Source organism: Toxorhynchites rutilus, chromosome 3 (genome assembly GCF_029784135.1).
Source record: "Toxorhynchites rutilus septentrionalis strain SRP chromosome 3, ASM2978413v1, whole genome shotgun sequence".
In the NCBI taxonomy this organism is placed as follows: Eukaryota; Metazoa; Arthropoda; class Insecta; order Diptera; family Culicidae; genus Toxorhynchites; species Toxorhynchites rutilus.
In genome coordinates this window covers 15,515,909-15,542,343 of record NC_073746.1, presented here as the reverse complement: position 1 = coordinate 15,542,343, position 26,435 = coordinate 15,515,909, and the positions used below count along the sequence as shown (strand labels likewise).

Sequence of the window (26,435 nt, the reverse complement as noted above, 5' to 3'; positions counted from 1 at the left end):
ATTTTACCCCACCTGTACAATTATTTCAATAATTTAAATTTACCACTCAAAAATGAATTTACTTTTCCGTACATACCTAATATCGCTTCTCTGTTAACTCACAAACCGAAAAATAACCATTAGCGAATTGAATTTTGATAATAAACCACGAAGCAGCTAAAATTACATCCACACGCAGAACCAAGCATGATTTTCGGTTTTCGTTTCCCTTTTCCACTTTTGATCAATATTCATTGGCTTAGGGTGGCTTAAATATTATGGAATAACATGTAGAAGGTGTTCTCATTAACAGAAATCTGAAATTCAAAATGTAACTGTACAACTCAATTACCTATCCATATTACCCCCACTGTCCGTATTACCCGCGGTTCCCCTACATACAAACGGGTGAAGGTAAATAAAACCGTTTAGTAAAAAGTATACAAAAGAGAGAAAACTGAAGATGAAGAGTCACCAGCGACATTGGTAAGATGAAGAAATGATGGCACCAGCAAGATCGTAACCAAAACGTAATCTGTTGACCGTTTATAGCATTTGTTTCAGTCGCTCTTTCAATGCTTCATTGCCTAAAAACTAAAAACAGGTCGGACTCGTTTATATACAGTTTGAAAACATTTTTTTTTTGTATTTCAAATATGACTCAATTTAAGAAAAACTGTAATATTTCAACGTTAAGGTGAAATTTAATTAGGTATTATAAGTACAGTGGGGTAAAAATCGTGATTTTTGTTGATTTTGATTGAATTCTTACCAGGAAATGTTTATAACGATATTGCAGTGTAAATGAGAAATATACAAGATAGGTGTCAAAAAACAAAAAGTTTTAGGACATCAATTTGGTTTATAGAAACAATCACGTTTATTATGAAATTTTGGGTAAACATAGTTAATAACATATTCAAAACTACTATCTTTTGAGTATTTCACTTCCAAAATGTTATTTAAATCTACAAATTTAGATGTTTCACTACTATATCCTGTACTATTTTTCTCTATCTTTCAAATGGAAGTAACGTTCTACGTAGCGTAATTTTTGGAGTAGAGGCAATTTAAGCCAATCAAATCTCGGAACAATATGAAAGTTCAATAACTCTGTCATTGTTCGAATTCGACCATATAGAAGAAGTTGAAGGATTTTTTGACGTAGGACTACGTCTTACATTGAGGGTGCCAAATAAGAAAACAGGTCACGTTTTTATGAAATAAAGTTAGCGTTAATAACTATTTTTGCTGCGAACGCATTTTAACGATTTGTATATCATTCGAATTGGAAATTTAGATTTGTTTGATTTGCTATACATTACAATCCCATAGTCTGTATATGGTTTAAATTGATGAAAATTGGAAGCATTCCCTTTTCCCCATACATTTGCTCTGTCCATTTGTGTGCTTTCCCGAACAGAGCTGTCATTAACAGGCAACTTATGCATCCGCTAGAATAGAAACAACTAAGGGGGATAGCGAAAAGAGAATATTTTCGAAGTAAACTCCAACCTTGCATAGTAAGTAAGCTGTCGCTAGCGTATAAGTATTGCATCTGCTCTAAGGAAATTCTCAGAATCTTTCTGTACCCGAAGCAACGAAGGTCGCTTATTCTGCTCGATTTGTGTATGAAACCCCCTTTGTGTTTCCCCTCGAATTTGTGTATGTGTTTCCCCTCGAGCGAATATTTCACTTGAAGTGCATCTGGCATAATATTTAATAGAACGATCCCAGCCATGGCAAAGCAGGCGAAAAAAGAGCAGAATGAAAATGATTCTAGGTCGCTTCAAGCAATCAGTGTTTGACTTTGAGTGTGTTGCTTGTTTTAGTTGCGCGAAACTTAGAACTTGTTCATTTCCTATACATGTGAAAAGCGCACCTTCGATACTTTTAGTTGCCATTCGCATTTGCTCTCGTGCGCAACGGCACCGTTCTGATACAACAAGCTCCTAGCTTTGTTGACGGTTTTGACCGAGAGTCAAGAAACGATTTTTCATAAACGGTCATTCTCTGTTAGACGCGTGTTTGATGCTTGTTGAATGGCGATGCACGGAAGATACCTCTCGTTAAATACTCAGTGTAATGCGTGCATTGATATAAAGAAACAAATTGCGACATATGACCAATCAGTGTATTGTTCTCGCAGAGGCAAGAAAGAATCGTTGCTTCTCGAATTGATTCTACAAAACCACGCAAGCCATTAAACCTTTTCAGGGTCCCGGGAACTTTTACTAAAGAAATATTTATGAAACTTCGACGTATTCTGCTGGAGCAGAGTCCGGATAACGTTTATCAAGTTATGCATACACGAAATTCGGATATTTCTATTTTTTCACAATAACCAATCGACTGATTGCTGTCAAATTTTGACACGTATCCATTGAAAGATGGTGCTTTATGATAGCCAAGTAGATTTTTGCAAGAGGCGCCATCTAGACGTCAACCTTGTGAACTTTTCAGCCGAACTGTTACATGTCAGGAAGCGGAATTTTCCCGGCGAATCGCGACCTGACGGTGGAGATGGACGACGAGACCTATCTCACCTTGGATGGCAACGACTAGCAGGGCATTTTGTATTCTACTTCCCCCACGAGAGAAGTGAGCTTCGAAGTGATGTTTATGTCACACACCAAGTTCCCCAAGAAGGTGCTGCTGTGGCTGACAACCAGCGAGAAGGGGATGTCAAAGCCGCTCTTCTTTAGCTCCGGACTAGTCGTGAAGTCGTGAAGTCGTACTCAAGTCGGCGAACTCGCTCAACGTCCATCAGCTGCGTCCCATCGAGAATTTCTGGGCAAACCAGAAGCGTAAGATTTACTCCAACAAACTTGTCGCGAAAACTGAGAAGAAATTGATAAATAAAACGAAGAAAGAACTCAAAAACATGGTTACACGCATGTTTCCGTCCTCCATGGCGAATGTTCCGGTTAATTGCCGGAAGGTCGCTCGCAAGGGCGTAGAATTATTTTGCAAGTAAGCTAATATAATTACCTTCCATGGGAAATTTCTGAAACTCAATTATCTGTCTTAGTTTTTCTTAACACCATCCGAAAAAAGTTAATTTTTTTAATGCAACCGATACTTCCTCCGAAGAATTCGCTATAGCTGATCCTCACGAATCAACGTTTCCGCGATCAACGCCTGCGATGCACTGCTGAAACGGAACGAACTCGACCCGTTTTTGAAGAAGATTGTGACTGGTGATGAAAAGTGGATCACATCACAAAGCGAAAAAAGTCGTGATCGAAGTGCGGTGAGCCGGCCCAAACCATCGCCAAGCCCGGATTGACGGCCAGGAAGGTTTTGCTGTGTGTTTGGTGGGATTGGAAGGGAATCATCCACTATGAGCTGCTCAACTATGGCCAGACCCGCAACTCGGTTTTCTACTGTGAGCAGCTTGACCGTTTGAAGCAGGTGATTGACCAGAATCGGCCAGGAATGATCAAAAGGAATGGTGTTGTTTTCCACCAGGACAACGCTCGGCCTATTCCTTTGCGGGTAATTCGTCCCCTTGCTATAAATAGTAGAATAAGTTGAAATGTAAATAAACTATAGATATACGAATAGATTTAAGAATTGAGTGCTCATCAACATTGTTACAATTTCCTTATATCCCATCCTTCTCCTAAAAATATGTCACCCTTCTAAACTCGAGTACACCGCGAGTAATCGGTTTTCCACCTTACTAACCATAGATGTAAGAAAATTGTTTATATATATATAGTTTTAAAAATATATTTAAGAATTCGGCTCCTTTAAACTTAAGTAACTGAGCCTGTAAAAATTAACGAATTAATAAAAAAAAAAAAAACGCACACATCTTTAATGACCCGCCAGAATCTACGGGAGCTCGGATGGGATGTCCTATTGCACCCACCGTATAGTCCGGATCTGGCTCCAAGTGATTATCATCTCTTTCGGTCCATGCAAAACGCTCTTGGGGATACTAAGTTGGCCTCAAAAGAGGTTTGCGAAAACTGACTGTCTGAGTATTTTGCAAATAAGGAGGGGGGTTTCATAAGAGGGGGGGGGGGGGGGGGGAATAATGAAGTTGCCTTCTAAATGGCAACAAGTTTGCGAACAAAACGGCGCATATTTGACTTAAATTGGATAATTTTAAGTATGTTAAATAAAGCGTCAAATTTCGATCAGAAATACGACATTTCTTTTTCCCCGACCCTATATGTGCCATAAACAGCAAATCCACCGAACTGTCTGTTTGCCTAGTGGAAAAGTACTGGGCTCTGATTAAGCGAAAACTATTTCAAACTAAGAAAAAAGCGAATGGCATTAATGATTTTAAGAGGAGATGGAAAAGCGCCGCCGCCAGCATATCTGAGGATACTGTACGGAACCTAATGACAGATGTTCCCAAGAAAGTTCGTAATTTTACAGACAACGTAATTAACATCGAAGTAAGCTTTCCTTGTTTTAGATATAAGTCTATTTTACTGAAATAAATAATCGGTTTTGTTGTATTACGTGAATTTTTGTTTTACTGGCACCATCTTGGTGTCCGAAATTTAACGTGGACAGGCTTTAAGCATGTCACTTTGCATCTGGCGAGAGGTACAAATTATTTGACTTAGTGACATTGTTTTTTTAAGTGTCATTCTAGACAGCTATCACCCAACGCCATATGCTGAGGCTGATACTTAATATTAAAGATAGGAAATCTGTTAATAAAAAGTTACAACAAATCTAGGAATCAGGGACAGAAATAAATTCAATTTAAGAGTTTATTATTGAATTTCGTTTTTTATATCGGAAGTGATAAACAGGCGAATTGAATGCAATAAGATCGTAATCCTACGCCAATAATGCTGTTGAAACCATCCTCCTATTTTTTCAGGAACCATCTTGTTAGCGCAACCCTAGCACATAATTACCATCTAGCATATAAGGCTATATTGATCGCATTCGATCACTCTCAATTACTTTTAGTGTACTCTTCCTTATCATTAACCTTCGGCTAATGAGAGAAGAGAATCGGATAGTTCGTTTTTCGTATCCCTTATCACCACTGAATTTATATATATTTCCAGAATAGTGTAGAACACGATATACTTTCAAAGCTTACACATCGGTCTATCTTCATAAGTCAAGAATAAAGAATTGGTAATTTGAATAAAGTGATTTACGTTTGAACAAAATTCGGTCGGTTTTCCATGTGCTAATCCAACTAGAGTCTTGCCAAAGTGCCCGTGCCAACATATTTTGGTCCTACAGACCCGGATAAAACCGTGATAAGTTCGATAAATCACGGTTGTCGACTACCGTCGCGGGTTACTTTTTCGGTAGTGATAAGAACATCTAGTGTGAAAACCAAACTTATATTCAGTTCACACGTAAGTTCCGATCACAGTGCTGCTATACAGAGCCTGTGGATCAACGCGGGTCGTAGTTAAAAAACGAACAATAAGTGCGCGAAAGATCACGTAAAAATCGTTGATCTCGGAAGTTATTGAGAGTTGCCGATCTACGCGGAAACCAGCAAGCCAGACGGCCATTGCAGCGCATCTTGGCTTGGCTTGGGTCTTTTGTGTACCGCTGGACAATAGAAGGACGTTGAACTGACGCCATCGTTGATCCTCCTTTTGTAAGTACCGCATGCGAGTGGAACTGTCGAGTGATGACGAGCTTTTGATGATTAATAAAGGGATTCACGTAGATTAGTTTATTACTGACTGCTAATGTGATAATTTCTCGTGGAGCATTTGGTCGAATTTGTATTCGCTTGCTTTCATCCCTTGCTAGTTGAGGTTGCATAGTGTGCTCTGGTTGTTCAGGTTGGTCACCTGAGTCGTATTGTTGTACAATTTATTGTTCGGCGGTTGAAGAATGGCGTCAAATTTGAGACAGCTCAGTCGACAAGAACGATTTCATTTAGATACGATGGCCAATTTGAAGCAATTTATGGATCGGTTTGATGCAGATAGGGATAAAAACCAATTGGAGGGATGGAAGCAACGAATTGAGGCGGTCTACAGGGAATTCCAATCGAACCGACTACAACTGGAACTTCTGTTCGATGACACAAAAGAGGACGCAACTGATGAAGAAACGGAGAGTAGTAATCGACTCATTCGGCAGAACTTTGAGCTCGATTATGTTCGTGCATACGGGTTCCTAACCACGAAAATTCGTGAGCTTAATGCAGGCTCACAGCACGTTTCCCAAGCCGTAGCAGTAGTTAATGCGCCAAATCCACCACAGACACGAATTAAACTCCCTGAAGTAAAACTTCCAACGTTCGATGGATCCATTTCGGAATGGATCACATTCAGAGATACTTATCAATCTCTAAGTGATTCTAATGCGCAGTTATCGCAAATAGACAAATTTTCTTACCTTGTTGCATCGTTAACCAAGGATGCACGAAAGGTTATTGAAGCGATCGAGCTTACCGACGCAAATTATGCCGTTGCGTGGCAGCTGTTGGAGAAGCGTTTCAACAACAAAAAGTTAGTAGTAAAATCATACATCGATTCGCTTTTCGCAATCGAACCAATGAAGAGGGAATGCTACGAGTCCCTTATGCGCTTGATCGACGATTTCGAGCGCAACCTATGCCTAATCAACAAAGTGGGCATCGAAACAGATGGTTGGAGTGTGCTTCTATCCCACATGGTCTGCAGTCGACTTGATTCATCCACCTTGCGGCACTGAGAAGCTCACCACAAGTCCACTGAGGTTCCAAAGTATCGGGATCTCATCGATTTTCTACGTACGCATTTAATGGTTCTACAGTCATTGACACCTTCGAAGTCTCGCTTATCTGATTCGCACAAATCGGAATCCTATCGGCTGTCGAAATTCTCGAAAGTTAATACAGTTCACACTATCACTAATTCGACAACTGGTTCCTGTCCGTTCTGTTCGAAGGCTCCACACTCACCATTCAAATGCGACGTGTTCCTGAAAATGGCTGTCTCTCAACGTTACGAACAAGTGAAGAAGAAGTTCCTCTGCATAAATTGTTTATCGTCCTCGCACCTTGCGAAGGTCTGTACGTCCGGCGGATGCAGAGTATGCAACCAGAAGCACCATACTATGCTGCACCATCCTCCTAGCGATCGCTCGTCTGTGCAACAGAAATCCAATGTACCTTTTGTTCCTGGTTCGACTTTACAACCTTCGAACCATACAAATTCCTCCGATCAGTCTTCCTCGCAATCTCGGTACAATTCATCGTTTGAAACCCAGTCGCCCTCAACCTCAACCCAACCAACTAGCCTCGTTTCCACTACTCTCGTTGTCAACAGTCGAAATGTTCCGGCTACTGTGCTGCTGCAAACAGCGATAGTCAAAGTTTTTGGTCCTGATGGAGACGCCCAATGGGCAAGAGCGCTGTTGGATCCGGCATCGCAGCTTTGTCTTACCACCGAGAATATGGTTCAGAAGCTGAAGCTACGTCGTTTTCCCACTCGTCAAGAAATTGGAGGCGTTGGTAACACTCTCGTCGTATCGCATCACGCTGCGAGTGTTCGGATAGGGTCACACTGCACCGAATATACTGTCGAAGAACCCTGTCATATACTGAAGAAGATAACGCGTGAACTTCCGGTCAACACTATCGATTCTTCTTGCTGGAATGTCCCGTCCGGAATCACACTGGCCGATCCTAACTTCCACCAACCGGGACCAATAGATCTCCTGTTAGGCATGGAGCTTTATTTCGAACTTCTCTTGGAAGGAATAATCAAATTGGGACTACAAAACACCGTTTTTGGATGGGTAGCATCGGGAAGAATAGGACTTCGTCGATCTCGTAATCAACCCAAGGTGGCTCACGTGTGCAGCACTGAACCACATGAGGACCAAATCTCCCGTTTCTGGGAGTTAGAGTCCTGCTGGTCACCCAGCACACGTTCCCCGGAAGAAACCTTCTGCGAAGAACATTTTACTATCAACACCTTTCGTGACGAGTCTGGTAGGTTTGTAGTCACTCTTCCTAAACATAGCGACGTGGTTTCTCAACTGGGAAGCTCGAAGGAAATAGCCACACGTAGGTTCATCGCCCTTGAACGCCGTCTTGATGCAAATCCCAAACTCAAGGAGACGTACGCAGCGTTTATTACGGAATATCTGCAGCTCAAACATATGCGAGAAATTGATGACACAGACAACGCTGCTCCGGTTTATTATCTCCCCCATCATGGCGTAGAAAAGGCTGACAGCACAACCACAAAACTGCGGGTAGTGTTCGATGCATCGTGTCGCACTGATAGTGGAATATCACTCAATCAGACGTTGATGGTTGGCCCTGTGCTGCAGGATGACATACATGCGATATCTCTTCGCTTTCGGATGCATCGTTTCGCAATCATTGCCGATGCCGATAAAATGTATCGGCAGATTCGGCTTCACCCCGTTGATTACCCGCTGCATCGTATCCGCTGGCGTTCTTCTTCTTCGGAACCGCTCAAAACATTTGAGCTCACCACCGTCACCTACGGCACCGCCTCAGCACCGTATTTGGCAACTAGGTGTCTGCTGGAATTATCAAATCAGGGAGCTGAGGCCTATCCTTTAGCTGCGAAAGTCCTATCGAAGGACTTTTATATGGACGATATGCTGACTGGGATCGACGACGTAGAAGAAGGGCAAGAACTTTGCAACCAACTACGACAGTTGCTTCAATCAGGCGGGTTCAACTTGCGAAAATGGGCGTCTAATTCGTCCACCATTCTATCGATCATACCACCCGAGCTACGAGAACAACGAGCAATATGGAGTCTCCCTCGACCATCAAAACCTTGGGGCTGATATGGGAACCCTCAACGGATCTGTTGCACTATTCCACTCCCAAGTGGCCACCAACGAACACCATCACAAGGCGTACTGTATTATCTGATACAGCTAGACTTTTCGACCCCCTTGGTCTCATCGGGCCAGTGATTGTTTTGGCAAAGGTATTTGTTCAGTCTCTTTGGCGGACATCTGCATCTTGGGACGATCCTCTCGATGAAAACCAACAACATTATTGGCTCTCATTTCGTGACAGTCTAAACGCACTCTCGTCAATTTCCATACCTCGATGGGCAGCACTCTCTAATGCACCAGTCATCGTGGAACTCCATGGATTCTGCGATGCATCGGAACGAGCGTACGGTAGCTGTCTGTATATTCGAACCGCTTCCCAAGATGGGAGCATCTCCGTGCGTTTGCTGACTGCGAAATCCAGGGTGGCACCTCTCGGAGACTCCAAGAAGCAGAAAAAGGTCAGTCTTCCCAGGTTGGAGTTATCGGCTGCTCTTCTATTGAGCCACCTGTATCACAAGGTGAACTCTGCCATCGGACTAAACACTCGAGCGTTCTTCTGGTCGGACTCAACTATTACGCTCCACTGGATCAATTCGGTTCCGTCGAGATGGAAAACTTTCGTGGCGAATCGGGTGTCGGAAGTTCAACACCTAACAACCAACGGTGTCTGGGCTCACGTTTCGGGTATGGATAACCCAGCGGATATAATTTCCCGTGGTATGGAAGCGAACCAATTGGAGGAGTCTTCGATCTGGTGGACAGGACCATCCTGGCTAAAACAACCCTCTCGGTTTTGGCCTCCAATAATCCAAAGCGATCCACCTGAACTGCCCGTTGAAACCCTGGAAGAACGACCAGTATCGTTACCGGTCAGAGTTCATGAACCGAACGAATTATTTAGACTACGATCATCATTCTCCTCCTTGGTCCGACTGACTGCTATGCTTGGTCGATTCATTCACAACTCCAAACCGGAAAATCGATCCAATCGAAAATTTGGTTTTCTGCGTTCATCGGAGTTAGAACAAGCTCTATCAATATTAGTGAAGCTGGCACAGTATGAAGTCTTCTTCAACGAAATCGACACCGTATCTAGTGCAGGTCAAGTAAATTCGAAGTCTGCTCTGAAGAATCTCTGCCCAATTTTGAAAGACGGAATATTGCGGGTTGGTGGCCGACTGCGGAACGCGACAATATCAGAGGATAGGAAACATCCAATGATCCTCCCTGCAAGACATCCACTAACAGAAAGCATAATGCCACACTATCATCTGAAACATATGCATGCCGGACCACAACTGCTTGTGGCATGCGTCCGGGAGAAGTTTTGGCCACTTCGCATCCGTAACCTGGCACGGCATACGGTCCACTCGTGCATCAGTTGCTTCCGTTGTAGACCATCGGTTGTGGAGCAGATTATGGGAGATTTGCCCGCCGAAAGAGTAACGCCAATTTTGCCGTTCCTGAACACCGGTGTGGATCTGTGCGGACCGTTCAAGTTCCGTAAACTTCGCAAAAGCCCACCTACCAAATGTTATGTGGCAATTTTCGTCTGCCTTGTCACAAAGGCTATACACATTGAGCTGGTCTACGATCTGTCAACAGCCGCTTTCATAGCTGCACTTCATCGGTTCATAGCTCGGAGAGGGAAGCCACATGTCATCCACTGCGACAATGCACGAAACTTCAAGGGAGCCGTTCGAGAACTGGCAGAGCTGCGAAGCCAATTCTATTCACAGCAACACGAAGCGGCCGTTGTCAACCGTTGTGCGAACGACGGTATTGAATTCAAATTTATACCGCCCCGCAGTCCCAACTTTGGTAGGCTGTGGGAAGCAGCGGTAAAATCCTTTAAGAAGCATTTCCGATCGACAGTTGGTAACTCTATCCTTTCACAAGACGAGTTCGTTACACTGTTGTCCCGTATCGAAGCTTGTCTCAACTCCAGACCACTTACGCCTCTCACCGCGGACCCAAACGATCTGGAAGTATTGACTCCGGGTCACTTTCTTGTTCACCGTCCGCTCACTTCCTTTCCCGAACCTAATTTATGCGAGGTACCTCGGAATCGCCTCGACCGGTGGCAGGAAAACCAGGAGCTTCTCCGTCGAGTATGGAAACGGTGGTCAACGGACTATCTTTCGGGGCTTCATCCACGCACCAAGTGGACACAGGCTCGAGACAATATTGCTGTTGGCACCATGGTCCTCCTCAAGGAAGAAAACCTTCCTCCGCTCAAGTGGAGATACGGCAGAATCACCAACATCTTCCGGGGGGAGGACAATAACATCCGAGTAGTCAGCGTGAAAACGGCTGAGGGAGAGTTTCGCCGGGCCATCTCCAAGGTTTGTGTGCTGCCTCTAAATCACGAATCAACCCTGCCGACCGATGGGAATAACCGGCAAATCGATGATCACTAAATACTATCGCAGTATTATGATACTGCGCAACGATCGGAGGTCTACGGGCCTCCGGCCCCTGTAAGTATTATTTTTTATTTCAATTTCAAAAAACTGAAGAATGTTTTGTCCTCCAACATGTACCTGGATTCACCGACGGCGACTCCTACCACCCCCGAGTGCGCCCAACTGCATCAACGGCGATTATCAACGACGAAGGACCAGACCTGGGTGAAGGTCAACGACCCTTCTCAGCGGCTAGTGATGGGATCATCTGATCAAGGACCAGTCCTAGACGAAGGCCAACGACCCTTGTATAGAAGAAGAACCCAATTCAGGATGATTCCAAGACGACCCTACGACGACAAGAACAGTTACCTACCAGTATGTCGGTTGAAAGGCTTCACCTTTCAACGGGGGCCGGCATATGTTAGCGCAACCCTAGCACATAATTACCATCTAGCATATAAGGCTATATTGATCGCATTCAATCACTCTCAATTACTTTTAGTGTACTCTTCCTTATCATTAACTTTCGGCTAATGAGAGAAGAGAATCGGATAGTTCGTTTTTCGTATCCCTTATCACCACTGAATTTTTATATATTTCTATGCACAAACCAGAATAGTGTAGAACACGATATACTTTCAAAGCTTACACATCGGTCTATCTTCATAAGTCAAGAATAAAGAATTGGTAATTGGAATAAAGTGATTTACGTTTGAACAAAATTCGGTCGTTTTTCCATGTGCTAATCCAACTAGAGTCTTGCCAAAGTGCCCGTGCCAACACATCTCTCTTACTCGTATTTCTATCAACGTATTTTTTGACAACAATGCTAGAATGTTAAAATGCGATCGTTTATCTGGATTCTATAGTTTAATCATGTATGCATAAATTTCTTGATACAATTTTCAAGCTCTTTTCGGGATCCACTTTATCCTATACAAGTAAAACTTATGTATAAATGGTGAGTCCCCGCCCGATAAATAAACCCATTGTAAGTCGGCTGTGTGTAGTAATGTGGAAGAAAAACATTGTTTATGGTACGCTAACGCAATAGAATGCAATCTAAACATAACAACAGCCAACATTCCCCACTCTTGAAAAACAACAAACGCAAAGAGTCATCGAAATGTGCTGCAAACGAAACTTCCATGCGAAGATTATCAACATAAACGAATCCAATTACTGCGAATGGCACTACGGCGGAGTGGAACAGAATCCAATCAAATCAGAAACGAGAACGTCATTGGAAAATTGCTGAAAATGTCAATCCATGGGGCCATTGTGGATGCTAAACCCAAAACGGGCCGATCGGCCCATTCTTACTGGAACTGACACGACATTCAACGACTCAAATTCCGTAGAAACAGCACCTTCAAACGCAGCACCTATTCTCGTGTCGACCAGTTGTTAATTGATGAGTTAATCGCATGCGTTCAGCAATAATTTCCATCTTCTCTAATTCAAATTGAACAATTCGCATGCTCATTTTGTGTGTTGTTTTTCATTCTCACTTCACAGCTCAAAATAAAGTCTTTTGCTACCATTTTTATTACTGTTATTATATTAGTACATGGTGCTGCCTGCATGGCCAATCACGTCGTACACGCACTTCCTCATCGTCTGCGCGCCTGCAGCCATATCAGTTACACAAATTCAAAGTGGTAATCTAGATAAACTCGGAAAAACCGAGCTCGTTAACCGTGTGCCCTTCGAGGCAAATGCATTGAAATGGGGCAGTTTTTATGGCACTGCTTCACCTGGGTATGCTGGGTATGTGTCTGCTGGATGAAGGAGACTCATCTCAAGATGCTAGTGGCAAACTTCCAGCCCTGCAGAATGTTGTCACATAATAATTTTTCGCCCACTGAGAAAGTCGGAAGCAAAAGCAAACTAGCAGCGTTAACAATGGTACCCCATCCATAATAATAAATTAACATATTTCTACTTTTGCCATTCAAAATGTTAATTCTGATTACCTTAAGCTATGCTAAATAGCCTTCTAAACACCTGCGAACATCTTCGTGAAACACGCGAATTTCGAATCTAATTCGGCTACCGATGGAGGCTTTCGGCATAATTTAAACTGCGAGATTGTAAACAATTGTAAGTATGCTAAGTAATATGTTGTGTGAGAGGGGCGCGGTTGGTGAAGTTATGACCATTTTTAAGCAGGTGAAATATGTGCTACGTTTCGCCTTTTTGATGGTGGGAAAAGACGTATGAAAAACTAACCGGTAAAGGGTAATCATAAAGTTGAAATAAAGAAACCTAGTCCAGAATGAGATTAGCATTTAATATCGTAACTTAGGGCTGCTTAACTGTTTGATTAACTTGTTATGCGTGATGGTGAGGTGATCTCAATATTTATTATTGAAATCCTCTCCACGTCTCAACTTGTCTGTTACTATTTCTCACACAAATAATGCCAAGTTATGGTTAAAAAATGTGCACGAAAATGGTATAAAAGTTAATTTTTCTTTTATTTCACTGGCTGGGAAAAGTAGAAAATATTGATTTTCTGCATCAAGCGGAACGAAGTACGGAAATACACACAGACAGCAATGAAAGAAATACAACATTTGGTTTGGGCAATGGAAGGTCTTTTCACCCCTCATCATCTAAATGGGAATGCTAATGCTCGAACTAAGCAGTTCAAGACATGCCAACGCGCAAGGACGCATGACCTCACGAATGGATCTTTTTTTGGTCGGAGGATGGTTGGTTGGAGGATGGTTGGAGGCCAAATCTTCCTCTGTTCAATCTCAATGCTAATGAGAAGTTGCGCTTTGCCGGCGAAAGGCCCGCCATTAGCATTATCGTTTTTGCCCGTCAGTTTTTTCCCTTGCCGGAGACTTCTGCGATGCTGTGTCAGATTAACTACACTCACGATTACCATATTCATTTTGACAGTCCAACACTTTCCAAATCCGAACCATTATGATTTCCCCCGACGCATTGCATCCAAATCGGTTGTTTTCGAGGTGCCATCGGAAGTAAGGGAGCATCGAACAGCTGACTGAATGGAATCGGAATCGGGGATAATTCCACCGCCAAAAAGTTACCACCAGACAGCCACAACCGAGAGGGGAGAAAATGAAAAATGATGAAATTATGTCTACGTCATGCAGCATTTACAGCAAATTGAATTTGGCTTTGGAATTCATAGATGTCAGCTACATTGGGTTGCCTTTGTCAACAGACTTTGTTTTGCTGTCATGAATTTCGATCTTTGACCAGGGCTCAAAACATCTTTTCCACAAATACGCATTTATATTAGGCTGTCAAAAAAGTCCTGCGGTATTTCCGCGAGGTGTCGTTGTAAGCGCGTAGTTCTAGTTGTATTCATTGTATCGAGTCATACTATAGCTTGGGTATTTTTGCGCGCTATAATATACTCCTTGACAGTGTTTTGTTTGGTTAAGTCGTTCGTGAGTTATAGTGTCGCAAATATGGAGCAAAATAAAGAGAAAATCCGACATATTTTACAGTACTACTATGACAAAAGCAAAAATGCATCTCAAGCTGCCAATAAAATTTGTGCAGTTTATGGACCCGGTACAGTTTCCATTTCCACCGCACAACGATGGTTTCAACGTTTTCGTTCTGGTGTAGAGGTCGTCGAAGATGCGCCACGCTCCGGAAGGCCTGTCGTCGAAAATTGCGACAAAATCGCTGAATTAGCCGAGAAAGACCGGCATAGTAGCAGCCGTAGCATCGGCCAAGAGCTGGGGATAAGTCATCAAACCGTTATTAACCATTTGAAGTAGCTTGGATTCACAAAGAAGCTCGATGTATGGGTGCCACACACGTTGACGCAAAAAAATATCTTTGACCGTATCGACGCATGTGAATCGCTGCTGAATCGCAACAAAATCGACCCGTTTCTGAAGCGGATGGTGACTGGCGATGAAAAGTGGGTCACTTACGACAACGTGAAGCGCAAACGGTCGTGGTCGAAGCCCGCTGAAGCGGCTCAGACGGTGGCCAAGCCCTCATTAACGGCCAGGAAGGTTCTGCTGTGTGTTTGGTGGGATTGTCAAGGAATAATCTATTATGAGCTGCTTCCCTATGGCCAAACGCTCAATTCGGACCTGTACTGCCAACAACTGGACCGCTTGAAAGTAGCACTCATGAAGAAGAGGCCGCATTGTCTCCATCAGGACAACGCCAGGCCACACACTTCTTTGGTGACGCGCCAGAAGCTCCGGGAGCTCGGATGGGAGGTTCTTTTGCATACGCCGTATAGTCCGGACCTTGTGACTACCACCTGTTTTTGTCCATGGCGAACGAGCTAGGTAGTCGGAAGTTAGCCACAAAAGAGGCCTGTGAAAATTGGCTATCCGAGTTTTTTGCCAATAAGGAAGTGAGCTTCTATAACAGGGGTATTATGAAGTTGGCATCTCGTTGGGAACAAGTCATCGAACAAAACGGCGCATATTTGACTTAAAACAGATGATTGTAACTAATTTTAAGAACAAATGAAAATTAAAAAAAAATACCGCAGGACTTTTTTGACAGCCTAATATATGTACTAGCTAACACGGTTAACTTCATCCCAACCAAAATTGATTTCGTTTTACTACCAAAACTCGTCATTATAATAAAAATTTATTTCAGACACAATTCCCGCTCAAGATACTTGATTCACTTTCAAATAATATGTGGTCTCAGTTACATGAAATACATGTTTGATACAAAAAAAAAGGGAGGTTGCGTTCAAGACACGACCACGTTGTTGATGTAGAACTACGCTGTAGTTTAATTCAAGTCGCTTGTTTCTATCTGCGGATATTATTTTATAATGCTAAGAAATCTCAATAACCTCGGAAAGAGTAGCACTGCTTCATTATGATCAAGATTGGAAAGCAGTTTTGCAACTGACACGCGAACCCAAATAAATTAATAAATTAATAACTTTATTATAACTTATTGAATAACTTGGGGTTTCAGCGTAGCGAAGATGCACTATTTTTACGTACGGGTTATGAAGCACGCACGTACGCACACAAATGTCCATATAACGATGGCTTGAAGCAACTGAATATACACACACTTATCTCCGTTTTGCGCTCTTCTCAACAGTAGCCCTTTCTGTTAATATTGCCAGTTTATATTAGCTTAGCTGTCATTTGAGAGAGAGTTTTCCTACCGTCATGCGAAACCAAATTACTGACAAAATTCCAGATTTTCTTGGTGAGCTGACGATAGCCTGGCTTGATGATTCCCCACATTGTGTAGCTCAGAACCTTAATGCAATGGCGTCAGTTGGATGCAATGATTGCAATGCCAGAGACATCAGCGAGTGAGTAATTCTGGTCGCGTCTACACTGGAGAAAAACATTAGTAAACGCAGCTACCAAATCTTTAGTAGTTAAAACATTGGTAAAATGTACAAATTTTTTGTACATATTACCAAAATCCGTTAAAACTGATGTCAGATGCAATGTACATCCCTACCAGAGATTCGTACATTTTACTTCATGCAATTAGTAATACCAGGGACATACATACAGCTGTACTTGCGTTGTAAGAGTACAGCGTTGTACAGGTACCATCGTACCATGACAGACATACTTTGGTTGTACATTGTACCGCATGTCAAACTGACAATCAGGAATTTAAATCTATTGCATTCGGGTTGACGAATGTTGTCGACATCTGGATACGGCATTAGTTTGTGTGAGGCCAACTCTTCTCTATCAGATTAGTCGACCCTAAGGCAGTTTTCAATTATTAAAATTTGTATGAAATTTTTTTCTTGGCGTTGTTTGCCTACTAGAAGTACGTTGTTCTGACCCTAATTTAAACTATTTTCTATAAATTTCCAAATATTCTCACCAAAGCTTACCATTATAATATAAAATTATATTTAGACATAATTTTTGTATGATATTTTTCACCACTTGCATGCAAAAGTGATTTTCATTTACATGGAGTACTAATTTGATTTGGGAAAAATAATTATCATTCATAGTTTTTATTTTGAAAGTGTGTTCATTTCTTCTGCAAACCCATATTGTCATGCCTACTCCCCCGTTTCGTAATACGAAGCTCAATGCCGTCAACGTTCTTGCTTGTTTATTTTTTGCATCTTTATTTCTTCAGGATGCTGAACGTAATCAGAACGAAAATGATTCAAAATAACAGAAAAATTCAAATGCTGTTGAAGCAGAGCAGAAAATATAGGATGTTAGCTTTGATATCTAGGAAGCTCTACAGGAAATACGTTTCATTACTCTCTAGTCCGGTTAAATCCCGAAAACGTAGGGTGTGGTCAACTGTAAGATGCATTTGAATATCAACTTTAATTTCTCTAACTATATCGGTCTTTCAGGTAGAAAATTCTAGATTTTGGGAAGATGAAGTACCAAAGTTTAGTGATAAAAAGTTCAAAAACACGTTTCGGTTTGACAGATGTACGTTTAATTTGTTGGTCAAAAAATTACATCGCCTGCAAAGAGAAGATACTCTTTGGCGGTCTGCTATTCGGTTGGAGAAACGCATCGCTATTGCCCTGTATGCTTTCGGATCGTCAGCGGAATATAGAACTATTGGAAGTCTATTCGGTGTAGGAAGAACAACTACGGGTGAACTGGTCATTGAAATCTGCAATGCGGTTGTAGATGTTGTGCAACACGAAATGTTTGACGCATACCCACCAACCTCGGAGAAGATATCAGAAATAGTCGGTGGCTTCGAGAAACTGGGTTTTCCACAATGCTACGGTGCCATTGATGGATGCCATATAGAAGTCAAAGTACCAAAAAATGAGGCAACCGACTACTATAACTTCAAAGGATGGCATTCGGTTATTCTGTTTGCTGCGGTGGATCATCGTTACCGGTTCACATATATCAACGTAGGAGTTCCTGGCCGTTCAAATGATTCAACTATTTTTGAGAACTCCAAACTCAAAAAAGTACACTGCACGAACGAGACATTTAAAGCGCATTCGAAACTAATCGAAGGGGTTGTAGTACCGATACTGTTGATCGGCGATTCGGCTTTCAGACTGTCAAACCAGGTGATGAAGCCGTTTCTATTTTCTGTAGATCAGCCGGAGCATGAAAAGTTATTTAATTATCATCTATCAGCATGCCGACGGGTTGTAGAGAATGCTTTCGGCCATCTGAAGGCCCGTTTCAGAAGAATCGGGAAAGGTTTGGAGGTCGACCTAAATAATGTCAATACAATTATCAAAACTTGCTGCATTCTACATAACCTATGTAACAACCACAATGACCATATTAACAAAAAATGGATGATCCAGATTCAAACCTTAAATTCGAAGCAACAACCACAAAGAGGATTGATAGTAAGAAACGAAAACGCATCAGCATCCAGGATTAGAAACGCACTGATGGTACATTTCGGTAAATATCATTCTGATTCAAATATGATTCTGCAAGTTCTCAGTTTGATTCTTTTCAGAATAATTATACCAAACAGGTCATTTGGACCACCGCTAAAGTCACCCATTGCATGAGATTTGATACTATATTTGTACGACTCAAATTGAAAGGGAAGTTCTTATCTCACATTTAATAAATTAAAAATGGTAAGGAAAGCTTTCTAGATGATGTTTAACGCAAGAGAAAGTCGATCCATGCAGTCTCCTGCTTTCGAAAATTTACTGTCAAAATTACTTTTAACTTACCGGAACCAATCACCTCATCCATCAAATCGCGAGTACTGTTTTGTTTATAAGTATGGAGAAAGCTGTGTAGAATATCAAAATAATCCCAAGAAGAAGGTGATCCTCCCGAGGGCCCCATGGCGTTTCTTTCGGATCTGTAAAAGTACACTATCTCAAAAAATTGCCCGTAGAGTGCTGACTCAAACGTTTTAACAGCCGAAAAGCATGTTAATTCGAGCCAAAATAAAAGCATATTTGGTCCGTATGCTTTGTAAATATGTCTTTTTAGTAGCTCAGTTGTCAAAATAATCACAAATGCCACAAAAAATATCTTATCTCTGGCATTAATTTCATGAATTTTTTCAGTGGATCAGGAATTTATGAAAATCAGGGGCACTTGTGATTATTTTGACAAAGGGCACATTTCCCCACGTAGGGACCAAATATGCCATTATTTTGACTTGATTTTATATTCTTTTCAAAAAGTATCTACCTGTACTTCCGAGAGAGATTATTGATCCGGTTTTTCAATTCGACCGCCGTAAGTATAACGCCGTGGCCTTTCAGCTCCTCACACATTTGCTTGTAGATGTGGGAGTTCTTGGAAGTGCTCCGAAGGGACAGAATATTGTCCTTCCACACTTCAATGACGACCAGCATCCCCGATTTGTCGAGCATCGTAGCCTTCCTTTTCTTTGCTAGCTCCATTACCATTATTGTTCAACTACTCTTGGCCACAGGTATATTTGGCTGGTTCGTCACTTTTTACTTCCAATTTTGGAAGAATGTCGGGAGTGAGAATTGAACTCGTGACCTTTAGCGTGAGAGGCATGGATGTTACCACTACGCCAGATCGCCTCCCCTAGTACAGCTGTATGTCTGTCATAAGTATAACCTTCAATGTTTTCATTCCTAGCAACTGTGAAGTGAGCACTTTGTTATCGCCGTTCGTTTTGTGGGAGCGTAGCGATTCGGAGGTAAGCATTTTGATTTCTCCAATTTAAATGTTCTATAAATATCTCCTTGATCGAGAATTCGGTTGCGTCGGGGAGTAAGAAAAGTTTGATCCGGTGTATTGAATGTTCAATAAGCCTAACCTGATAAAAACAAACCAACATAATAACGCTCTTTTTTATTGTTTTTTTAGCTTCTAACCTTGTATAATTGTGAGTATCGTCCGTAATTCATAACTCGGAGATAAGCATTGTGTTTTACTGTAATTAAAAAAATTCTAAGCAGTTTAATCAGTTTACATATTTCGTTGCGAATGGATGAAATGAGCGGATGGATAGAAACGGCACAGCACACCACGAGAACATAGTATACTGTAACACTTATACTATCCTAAGAAATCTCAGGTAAACATACATATTTTGAATTAAGCTCGTATCACTAACATTATTGTATTTCTTTTTTTCATCTGGACAGGCGAGGACAAATAAGACACGGAAGAAGCGACTATCGACTGATCAGCTGTGCCTTCCTAATGCAGCAATTTCCGTCTTATGGATCTCCTATGGTGGGTTACAGTGGTTACGAGAGCAACTGTGCATCTTATATGTTCCAGTGAAATCAATCGTTTTCGGTTCCAACGCAGTCTATGTAGATAATTTTGTAAATTATCCATTTGTATTTGAAACTAAGAAATTTTGGTGTGTTGGGTCAAGGAACTTTAATAATCATAAAGGAGCAGATTAGGGTTCGTTAGTTAAATTAGTTAAGAATAAGTTGAAGACACCATCCAATAGAAGGTTAACCAAAGCAAGGCGCGAATGAGTTAAGCGAAGGACAACCGAACATTGAATATATCCTGATTCTTTTTAGTTGTAATGAACAGGAAATAACCAAAAATAATTGCGGTACAGCAAGAAAAAAAACAGGAACATCATCGAGTAATCGATGCTTAGAAAAAGTGGATTAGGTCGTTGTGAACATCTCCTCGATTGAACAATCAGTTTATAGAATTTTTGGAATCATTGTATGTAAAATCATTTATTTATAATGTATTACTATCGTTAAAGCAAGTAGAGTTATTAACACAATGTAATTGAACACTGTATTTAAATTAATAAAACATTATTTAAAAAAAATAATATCGTAATCATTATCCCAAACAAAAATTTCTTTGATGATTCACCAATGGTGTGCCAACAAATCAGCCATTATCGAAACGATGAATCGCTCTTGTTGAGTCGATGTTGAGCCAATATCGGAAAGTCAAACCACAGTTTGCTTGTTATGTATACTTACTATTTTGGTTCGTAGAATGTACCAAACATTAGTAGGGTAGAAAATGACTAACGAATTGGTAGTATATACCAAAAAAATCGTCATAATTACTAACGATTTCTCTCAGTGTACAGCTCAATCCGAAACGAAGACATGTGATGACGCAAAACAAGGAAGAACAAGCGAAATTCAATGCTTTGAATACAGAACGAAACTGAAAGTTTGCCTTCTTTCCTTGCTTGTTGAATTAGAGAGACTTTAAACTTAGAGAATTCATGAGTTCATTCGTATCTAACCTTCAAAAAGGCTCTTGGAAAACTTTACTTTATCCATCATATTACTCCTTCGCCTCCATTGCCTTGAGAAAGGCACTCGATCTATCGCCGTCCAGTTCGCCCAGCAACGATGTTGTCCAGTCGGTGTCCTCATGAAGAATGAAAGTTTGCCTCAGCGAGATCAACTGTTTATACTCTAGGCAGATATTCTCCTTCGTTCTTCTTCTTTTCCTTTGTTGATGGAGAATTTACATCTTACGGTTTCCCTTTCGTTGCTCGTCGATAAGTTGCTCGTTATTGACAGCTCTGTTCGGGAAAGCACACAAATGGACAGAACAAATGTATGAAGCACAAGGCAGACAATCGGATATCCCCGTCCGGGATATCTTAGGTAGCCGTGATCCTGATCTTCTGCTCCATCTATACCTATTCCTCAGAAACGCCGATGTCAACGTTTAATGATGTTTCCTTCGTTGTGTCCCTGTTTCATACCTCCTATCCGATTTATAAACTGTTACTTAGTCGCGGCAATACATACACACACTCTTTACAGATACACGGGCCGAAGGTTGTGCAATCCAGTGATGATTCAACAAGAGCCAAAGGTTGTACCGCTCATGACAACTCTACACGAGCTGATGATTGCGCCGGCTAGTGATCATTCTATGCTGGATTCCTCGAATCGAGAAAGACGCACCACGCTAGATATGGGGTACAGACTAGGGGAGCGTTGCTGATTAATGGTCAGCTGCATCCCAATAGGAAGTATCCCGTGTCGGGCACACGTACAGAGCATTCAAGACTGCAACATCCCAATTATGAGAACACTTGTAATACTAACCTCGAGCCAACCGCGAGTAATCGGTTACATATTACTAACATAGTTGTAAGCAAACATTGTCAAAATATTGAACTGTCCGCCCCGTTAGGCTGACGCCATATGAGCCTTAATAAAAATATATATTTTGGATAAAAAAAATGTATGAGGAAATGGGAATGCTTCCAATTTTCATCAATTGAAACCGTATACAGACTATGGGATTGTAATGTATAGTATATCAAACAAATCTTAGGGAATTTCCGATTCGTTTGGCATGTAAATCGCCAAAATCCGTTCGCGGCAAAAATAGTTATTAACGTTAACTTTATTTCATAAAAACGTGATCTGTTTTCTGATTTGTCACCCTTAATGAAAGGCCTAGTTCTACGTCAAAAAATCGAGGGTTCGTATCCGAGACACGACCGCTTAGGACAGTTGTTTTCAAAATTTTTTGCTCCATACCCGCTTTACGAAAATTAATCCCAGTGCATCCCCTCTATCAGCGTTTTGTAAGAAAGTCTGTATGCTCTGTAAAATAATAGAATACAGACGGTTTTCATGTTATATTCGCAACACATTTCATTTTGTACTTGTATCTGATTACAAAAAAGGTATATAAAGAAGGTATGGCACCTGAACTGCGCCTGAACGATTTCCGCCAAAAACTAATTTTTGAGAGCGTTGTCGAAAAGTACACCTCATGTCATCCTCGATATCCACTCTGTTATGGTCAGTATCAGTAGCATTGTAGGAAATCAACCTAAATACTACGCAAAAGACAACAACACTCGTAACGCTTATTCCGCATATCAGGATGAAAATCGATCATTTGTAGATCGATAAGTTTGTTCTGAAATCGGTTCGAAACTTTCGTCACTGCCAGTCGGAAAGGATTTCTAACCTTGTCCAAATCGGCGTTCTTTGATATAAGAAAAATATGTTTCAAGTTTAACTAGTAAAACATCTAGAAAAATGCTGTACAATTTACTTTTTAATAGCCTTATGTACTGTTTCGTCGTCTGTTCCATCATCATTCACTGAAGAAAGCCTTCAAACATTGTGAAATTGTTCAATTGAAAATTAAATTTCAAATTTGAAAATGTTTGTCAAGGATCGAAAATTTTACCATATCCAAGGTAGGTTTTGGGGGTCTCCGTAGCCACATTGGTTGCGCGTTCGCTTAGTAAGCGATCGATCGTGAGTTCAAAACTCAGGGCCCTCATTGACCATCTTTGTGTTGTTACAGAATAACTACGTCCACGCAACAATAATCATCAGCGATGGAGATCGATCCACGGTCGAAATATGATCGATTCATCCATACAACTGCTCTGCTCTGCCAGACACATCGGACTGCTGTTCTATAAATAACTCAACAATGATCAATCAACTGTCTCCGCTGTCCGGTCTAACTGGATAATGGAAGAACAGAACGAAAACTCTTACGCCTATATGGCAACTGTATAAATGTGTACCATATGCAATGGTATAGAAGGGAATACTCTAACGCCGGAAACATGGGAACTGTGTAATGTGCTAATTATAGATATGATAAACATGTGACATGTACACGATTGAAATTCGGCTCTGTTACAGCTAAAATGTTAATGAGCCTAAAATAAACAAAAGGGATAAAAAAAAAAAAGGTAGGTTTGTAGCAATTTTTGCCAATCATTGTTATCTTCAAAGCGAAGTAAATATACAATATTACCTTGCACAATTCCCCCCTTTTGATGACCAAATTCCCCACTAGGGGGGAATTCCCAACCGGTTGAAAATCACTGGCTTAGGACGTAGGACTACGCAATCTTTTTTTTTATTTGTTGGTTTATCATTTCGGATATTACTTGCGAATGCATCGAAATTCCATTAATAACTCTTTAGTAAAAAGTTCCGGGGACCCTGAAAAGGTTTAATGGCTTGCGTGGTTTTGTAGAAATAATTTCGAAAAGCAACGATTCTTTCTTACCTTTGCGAGAACAATGCACTAATTGGTCATATGCCGCAATTTATTTCTTTATATCAATGCACGCATTACACTGAGTATTCAACGAGAGGCATCATCCGGGCATCACCATTCGACAAGCATCAAACACGCACAGATGCACACAGTTGCAGCGATAAAAACGAAACATCGCAACACGCTTCATGTGAAATACAGGGTGGCGCATAAGTCACGCAACCGATTTGCACCAAAAAAATCTCACCATACAAAATCATTATTCTCGAATAAATAACGATACAAAGTCGACAACTGAACCGCTCAGGAACCAACGGGAGAGCACACAAATGGACATAACAAATGTATGGGGAAATGGGAATGCTTCCAATTTTCATCAATTTAAACCATTGTAAAGATTGTAAAGTATAGCATATCAAACAAATCTCAGCAAATTTTCGATTCGATTGGTATGTAAATCGTTCGCTGCAAAAATAGTTATTAACGTTAACTTTATTTCATAAAAACATGACCTGTTTTCTGATTCGGCACTCTTAATGTAAGACGTAGTCCTACGTCAAAAGTGAATTTCAACTCATAGTTTTTATTTTCAAAGCGCGTTATTCCACCTGAGAATCTATTGCCATTTTCGCTTCACACCAACGGAACATGAAGCTTAATACCGCAAAAAGCTTTTTGAAAAATACTCTCCATAACATTGCACTATGGTCCAGGAGGTGCATTTAAGTGGAAATTAGCATCTAGAGCTCGACAGTGATTCTCTAGACAAAAACTGTCTTCGACAAAGTTGTTACATATAATAGAGCGCTCATTTTTATGTTATCAAAAATAGGGTGACCAAAATTGACGATGAAATAAAAAATCTAACTTTCTTATCTTTATAGATAGAGGTAAACATAGTTCGACAATATTGTAGCTCTGGTTATTTTAAGTAACTTTGTGGAACAATATTTCTTTCTATCTCTTCAAATAACCGATATAGCGCTTTTTCTCTAGGTTGAGTTAGGGTTACCATGAAAAAAACGAGTTTTTTGCTCTAACTTTTATATGTAAATTTCTACATCAAAACTGTCTTCGAATGACTTTTAGAGCTTTCCAGTCCACGCAATTTACGATACATAACTTGTTTGTATCTTAATTCTACTCAAAGTTATTGATGTTTTTTCCCCGAAAACACGACTTTTTCATTTGCTAGTCGTTCTTTTTGGGGCAAACATAATAAAAAATTATTGATAGCATTTTAAAGAGCACATTTGATTCTACATAGGGTGTAACTTTCAAAAGAGTGTTATTTTTTGTATTTGAGTAAATTAAATTTGAAATTATGAGTTTTTGCATATAAATGAACAAGTTGCAATTTTTAAATGCATATAGTAAGCGTAGACTTTAAAGCAGCATCACTTCAGTTCAGGCTTATAGCCACTCAACATAGAGGTTCAAAGAGGACACATTTTTGTTTTTGTTTTTGTTTTCGGTGGATGAAATATAGAAGACGTTATACAATTATTACGAGAGAAATGCCAAGATATAAAAAGAAAAGAAAGTGCCTGAAATTTTAGAAGTTAAAGTTCTCAACACGGTGGTCGAAATGTGCTCGTACACGCTCCCGATTTGAACGGCAAAATGCCACGTGGCTCGAAGAAGTATTGGTTTTCTCAAAAAATACCTTTTCTAATACTGCTAGAAGGCAAGAAAGGAAGCCCTGAGCCGAGCCAAAGGATGAAGTGTAATCGTGTTCGGGAGATAACAGAAAAAATTTCTGCTGAAGAACTGGGCTTCGTAACAGCTTCGGATCCAGTATTATCTCATAGTAATAGACAAACATCAGAGTATTCCGATCTTCTGATTCCGGAAAATGCTAAGCATTTGATTTTGTAGTTTTTTATTTGTATGATTTTTAATTATTACTATGAACTTAATTTCCATTATAACAACTAAAACAGGTTAATATGTACATACGGAAGATTATAAACATAAATTTGAATAAAACAATAGGAACAACAAAAGTTTGATAAAATAATGTCATCAATCAACTCATCGCCAGTAAAATATGTCAATACTAAAAAATTACACGTCGAGCCCCGAGTTGTTCTTTATACGGTTTCTACTCAGGAAGCATTTGATAATTTGTCGGTCCCCGCTTTTCTTTTTATACAATAAATACATTTTATTGTAGAAAAAGGAAATAGTCAGAAATTTTTCTCGTAATAATTGTATAACGTCTTCTATATTTCGTCCACCGAAAAAGGAAATCAACAATGTGTCTTCTTTGAACCTCCATGTTGAGTGGCTATAAGACTGAACTGAAGTGATGCTGCTTTAAAGTCTACGCTTACTATATGCATTTAAAAATTGCAACTTG

General features: G+C 40.7%; 1 protein-coding gene across 1 annotated transcript; it reads left to right on the top strand.

The window, feature by feature from the left end:
* The first annotated feature begins 7,644 nt into the window (after positions 1-7,644).
* On the top strand, positions 7,645-11,165 carry LOC129772894 (uncharacterized). The gene is made up of 3 exons (XM_055776423.1): positions 7,645-8,574; positions 8,627-8,820; positions 8,987-11,165. Exons 1-3 carry the CDS (start codon positions 7,645-7,647, stop codon positions 11,163-11,165), a joined length of 3,303 nt encoding a protein of 1,100 aa, XP_055632398.1.
* Positions 11,166-26,435: the final 15,270 nt, after the last annotated feature.